The sequence below is a fragment of the Neopelma chrysocephalum genome, unplaced genomic scaffold (assembly GCF_003984885.1).
Source record: "Neopelma chrysocephalum unplaced genomic scaffold, ASM398488v2 Primary Assembly neopelma1_63, whole genome shotgun sequence".
Lineage (NCBI taxonomy): Eukaryota > Metazoa > Chordata > Aves > Passeriformes > Pipridae > Neopelma > Neopelma chrysocephalum.
The window spans coordinates 821,798-827,832 of record NW_020897720.1 but is presented as its reverse complement, the minus strand read 5'-3'; the positions used below and the strand labels follow the sequence as shown (position 1 = coordinate 827,832).

General features: G+C 55.4%; 1 protein-coding gene across 1 annotated transcript in view; it reads left to right on the top strand.

Moving 5' to 3' along the window:
- Positions 1–5,824: 5,824 nt before the first annotated feature.
- Positions 5,825–6,035, top strand: part of UBE2D2 (ubiquitin conjugating enzyme E2 D2) — a 31,899-nt gene continuing 31,688 nt past the window's right edge. The window contains exon 1 of the mRNA XM_027682340.1: positions 5,825–5,972. Within this exon, the coding sequence (XP_027538141.1) occupies positions 5,949–5,972 (24 nt within the window). The 5' untranslated portion in view covers positions 5,825–5,948. The remainder of the gene's footprint in view (positions 5,973–6,035) is intronic.

Genomic DNA, 6,035 nt, shown 5'->3' with positions numbered 1-6,035 from the left:
AATAGCAAAAATAAAGTGCTCTGCAATACTGTGTGTGAGCCAGGCCAGTCTTTGGTGCAGTGAGGAGCCACTGTGTGCTGGGTAAAATCTGGTGGCAGCAGGATCTGCTTCCTCCAGCTCCCAAGCACACATCGTCTCTCACTCGCTCAGCCAAGCAGCTTCCTAGAATCAGGAATATCCTGACTTGGAAAGGGCCCACAAGGATCATCAGTGTTGGGTGGAGAAACCATTTTTGCTCATTTTGGAGCTGTCACAGGCTGGTGTTGGTTGGGGTGTCACTGTTCTTGTGCTGGGAGGGACATGAACCAGCCCTTTCCTCCTCCCCGAATCACTGATGGCTTCAGACCTCAGCCATCTTTTTCTTGGGCTGGAGCATCTCAGATGCTCCATTTTCTTTGAAAATAAGCTTTTCAAAATGCCTTAAATAGCTCCTCCAGGTCCCCTCCAGGTCCCATGACTGTCCCCTGCACTGCTGAGACCACATCTCAAGTCCCAGGGTCAGTTCTGGGCCCCTCACAAAGGGGCTGGAGTGTGTCCAGAGAAGGGAATGGAGCTGAGGAAGGGTCTGGAGCACCAGGAGCAGCTGAGGGAGTGGGGGGAGCTCAGCCTGAAGAAAAGGAGGCTCAGGGGGGACCTTCTCCCTCTCTACAACTCCCTGATAGGAGGGTGTCCTGGGAATACGGGCACAAAGACTTCAGGGCTTGCCTAAAGCTCCCAGTACTGATTTCTGCCCCAAAAGCTCCCGCTGTTTCTCTTTGAGGAGGTTTAACCATTCCATGACTGCCCTGTCATTGTTTATTTAAAAAATAAAAATAAAAAAGCCCAATCTCCCTAATCCTGGCTTTATTTAAAGAATAAAAGTTTTCACACTTTCTCAGTGTGAAACAACTTAGTTTTAAACACATTTAGCTGAGAACAAGAGCAAGCCACTTCACAAGTTACTTCTGTTAAGTTTAAAAATTGTGACAGTCCTGGATTGGATTCATCCCACGAAGGACTCCAGAAATGGGAAATCACTTTGGAGCAGGGGCTCCCAAGTGCCACATCCACATGTCTTTTAAATCCCCCCAGGTTGGGGACTCCACTACTGCCCTGGGTAGCCTGTGCCAGTATTGAAAGAAACCCAATCATTTCATAGTAAGACTCATCTATTCGAGTCACCTAGAATTTCAAAACTAATGTGGGAATGGTTCCATGTACTTTCTTCCTGGTTGTGATGTCCCAGGTTCCACTGACACAAACTCCGCAGGACTGGGACAAGAATAAAAAGGGCATTTCCAGGGCACTTCCCCCTGGGTTGAAACCCCACAGAAGGAGCTCCTTGACAAGTGTTCCTGCGGATACTGATCCATCTGGTCTCTTGATGGAGGGGACAATGGTTGCCCTGGCATCTGGATACAGCCAAGCCTGGGAGTGGCAGCAGGAGAGGGACAAGCTGTGGTTGATGTGGTGGGAGTCTCCTCCTGACACACACGGCAACTTGGGTATGGAAGCTCAGAAGTTCCTTTTAGAAATGCTTTGAACTGAATTCCCTTTGGGACCAAAAGGCTTTTAGCTGTCAGCCTGGCTAATTTATCCCAGGATCTTCAAGGCTCTGCTCCAGAACTTCCATGGTTCAGCCTGGAAAAGAGAAGGTTCTGGGGAGACCTTGGAGCCCTTCCAGTGCCTCAAGGAACTCCAGGATATCTGGAGAGGGACTTTGGACAAGGGCCTGGCATAACAGGCCAAGGAGGAATGGCTTCCCACTGCCAGAATGCAGGGTTAGATGGGATGTGGTGAAGGAATTCTTGGCTGTGAGGGTGGTGAGACCCTGGCACAGGTTGCCCAGAGAAGCTGTGGCTGCCCCATCCCTGGAAGTGTCCAAGGCCAGGTTGGATGGGGCTTGGAGCAACCTGGGTTAGTGGAAGGTGTCCCTGCCCATGGCAGGGGGTGGAATGAGCTGAGCTTTATTGTGCCTTCCAACCCAAACCACTCCATGATTCCATGACTGGGGTGGTACTGCTGGGCAGAGCACCTTTGGGACGGGAGCTGCTCCTGGACCATTTTTCAGGGAGGTTTTTTTTCTTTGAACCTTGCTCAACATTATGTGTGTACCCAACACTGGGGTTTTTTTCTTTCCCGGTTGTGTTTCCCTCCTTTAGACTGACCTTTCTCCAACTTCTAAGAAAGGTCTCAAAGGTTACCAAAGCCTAAAACAACAGATTTAGCCAGCTCAGCTGGGAAGTTTGTGTTTCTTTAAATTCTTGTGCCTTTCCTAATCACTTAGAGGTTTTTTCCCCTAATACATCACTGCAACCTGACCCTGTGGAGCAGAGCTGATCAGAGGGAGATGAAGGAAAGGCTCATGGAGACAGGAGTCATCTGAGGACAAGGCAGGACTCAGAGCACTCCCCCAGTGATGCTCTGCTGTTTGGGAGCAGGAGGTGTTGGCACGGGATGGTGTTGGCAGGCACAGGGAGCAGAGCCCTCAGTGCTTCCCTTTGGAGCAGGAGCCAAGAGCACAGTGGTGTCCCTGGGATGAGAGACCACTGTACCCACAGGGGCTGCAGGACCTGCTCCCTCCCTGGGAGACAGAAGGCAGGAATCTGCAGGAGGAATGTCTCCTAAAATGCCATGGGGGTGTGTGTGAGGGGCAGCAGGAACAGCAAAGTGAGACAACATTTACCTGACAAACAAGGAGCGTGGGCAGCAGGGGAGGGGGGGATTCTGCCCCTCTGCCCCCTCAGGTGAGACACACCCCCCCTGCAGAGCTGCTTCCAGCCCTGGGGAACAACAGCAGGAGGACGTGGAGCTGCTGGAAAGAGTCCAGAGGAGGCCACAGAGATGCTCCAAGACCTAAAGCCCCTCTGCTCTGGAGCCAGGCTGGGAGAGCTGGGGGGGTTCACCTGGAGAAGAGAAGGCTCCAGGGAGACCTGAAATCCCCTTCCAGGGCCTAAAGGGGCTCCAGGAGAGCTGGAGAGGGACTGTGGACAAGAAATGGAGGGACAGGACAAGGGAGAATGGCTTCCCATTGACAGCAGGAAGGGTTAGATGGGATATTGGGAAGGAATTCCTGGCTGTGAGGGTGGTGAGACCCTGGCACAGGTTGCCCAGAGAAGCTGTGGCTGCCCCATCCCTGGAAGTATCCAAGGGCCAGGTTGGACGGGGCTTGGAGCAACCTGGGCTAGGGGAAGATGTCCCTGCCCATGGCAGGGGGTAGAATGGGAGGAGCTTTAAGGTCCCTTCCAGCCCAAACCATCCTGGGATTCTAAGATTCTATGAAATCTCATTCCTGGGTGTCACAGGACAGTTTTTTCACTGACCTTGTGAAAAAACATTATGAAAATGACTTTCCTGCTCCCGTTTCTCATCTCTTGGAAAAATTCAAATCCAGCTGGCAACAAACAGCAGCTCATCATTATCCCTGGTACCAGAAGCACAACAAAACTATTTGCCCATCTCTTTTTGGAGATGAAATCCAACACTTTTCCTGAGAATACAGGAAAAAGGTTACTTTAATCTTGGCTGATGTGAAGTTCTTAGAGCTGTGACTTGAAGGTACTTGGAAAATTTCCCCAGGAACAGGAGAAGGTTGTTTCCAAAGACACTCCTGAGGAAGGAGAAGACTCCCTTGTGCTGGGACATCAGATCAATGAGCTGTGCAGGGTTGTCTGGAGTTCAGCAATCAAGGGGTGTCCAACAACCCAAAAGGCAACAGGAAAGAGGGAAAAGAGCCACAAAATGAACCAAAGTAGTTGAAAAAAAAAAACCCACTGACAAATAAAACCCACCCAAAAGCCATTTGTATGAATCTGTGGTTTATTTCTGCCATACCAAATGTGAAGGAGGGAAGAGAAATTAATTCAGAACATGCCCTGTGCTAAAGGCACCAGAAAGGTTGGACTGTTGCAGGAGGCTGGTCCCAGGGGGAGCAGCACCAGGGACCCTCCAGCCCCTGCCATGGGCAGGGACACGTTCCACTAGCCCAGGTTGCTCCAACCTGGCCTTGGACACTTCCAGGGATGGGGCAGCCACTGCTTCTCTGGGCAACCTGTGCCAGGGCCTCACCACCCTCACAGGGAACAATTTCTTCCAAATATGTAACCTAAATTTCCCCTCTTTCCATTTTTACCCATTATTCCTTGTCCTATCACTATGTTATTTACCTCTAAAATCTCCTGTTTAAGCCATTCCTGCCTCTCTGCCAAGAGATGCAGGGGAAGTGTGGGATAGAAAAGAGCAGTGGCAAACAACCCTGCTGCAGTGTGAGGGGAGAAGACGACAGGCAATAACAGCAAATTGTGGCAAAATTCAATAAAAACGTTAGTCACACAAGGGAAAAATCTATGGGAGACCAGGCCTTCCTGTAACGGGACAAATCTGATGCCTTCTTGGAAAGTGTTATGACTTCCAACCCTGGTTAGAAATGCTGCTGGCACTTTTCTCCCTTGTCTCAGGAGCAGCACTGCCAACTTGGAAGGGCCCCAGCATCACCAGGCACTGCCCCCCAAACCCGAGACAGAGGGGGAAGACTCAATTTGCCCCAGCCACGTGAACTGGGACCCAGAACCCCCCTGTGTGCTGGGCTGATCCCACAGCGTGGGCAGCAGGGGAAGGGGGATTCTTCTGGGACCCCACCTGCAGAGCTGCCTCCAGCTCTGGGGAACAACAGCAGGAGGATGTGGAGCTGCTGGAGCACATCCAGAGGGGAACACGGAGGGGCTCTGAGGGCTGGAGCCCCTCTGCTCTGGAGCCAGGCTGGGAGAGCTGGGGGGGGTTCACCTGGAGAAGAGAAGGCTCCAGGGAGACCTGAGAGCCCCTTCCAAGGCCTAAAGGGGCTCCAAGAGAGCTGGAGATGGACTTGGGGCAAGGGATGGAGGGACAAGAGAAGGGGGAATGGCTTCACAGTGGAAGGGAGTAGGTTTAGATTAAATATTAGGAAGAAATTGTTCCCTGTGAGGGTGGTGATGCCCTGGCACAGGCTGCCCAGAGAAGCTGTGTCTGCCCCATCCCTGGAAGTGTCCAAGACCAGGTAAGAACAACCTGGGCTAGTGGAAGGTGTCCCTGCCCATGGCAGGGGGTTGGAACGCGATGGAACTTCAAGATCCCTTTCCAACCCAGGCCATTCTACGAATCTCTAATATTGTGCCCACGTGTCGTCCCTGAACTAAACACACACCATGTGCCATCCCCAAGCCACTCCCCAGGGTGCTGCGAGGCGGGGTGTCCCATCCCGTCCCGTCCCCCCCCCGATCCCCGCCCCCTCCCATCCCCAATCCCGTCCCGGTCCCCTCAGGCCGCTCCCGGCCCTGCCGGGACTTCTTCCCGTCCGCTGCTCTCGCGAGACAACGCCGCCGGTGCGTCACGCGCCCCGCGCGCGCGCGCTCTGCGCTTCTCTACTCTGTCCAGCCCGCCGCCGTATCCTTCCGCGCTCTCCCCCTCCCCCTTCTGGAGAGTTCTGCACGGCGGTGCCGCACGACAAATAGTTCCCCGCCGCTCCCCCTCCCCCCCTCCACACGCCCCCCTCCCAGCCCCTCCTCCTCCCGCCGGTGCCGCTCCGGCCTCCCCCTTCTGCCCCATCCCCCCCCTCCGCGCCGGTAACCGGCAGCGCGGCCGGTGGAGGGGGGGAAGCGGCGGCGGCGGAGTGATCCGCGGCAGGCGACGCGGAGGCAGCGCATAAAGCGGCGGTGGCGGAGGGAGCGGAGGAGCTGCGGCACCGCTGAGCCCGCGGCCGCCACCGCCCCGACACCGGCTCGGCCCCGGCCCCGCCGCCCCCGGGGGGCCCCGGTCCCCTCCCTCCCCTCCGCTCTCTCCGTCCGTCCGTCCCCTCCCCGTCCCCTCCCCGAGCCGCGCCGCCGCCACCTCCGCGCTGCTCCTCCTCCTCCTCCTCCCCCCTCCCCTCGCAAATAGTCCCGCGGGCCGCCCCCTCCCTCCGCCCGCGCCCCTCCTGCCGCCGCCTCGCGCACACAATGGCGCTGAAGAGAATCCACAAGGTAAGGGCCGCACGGCCCGGCCCGGCCCGGCCCCGCGCGGCCCCGCACCGCCCGCCTTACATA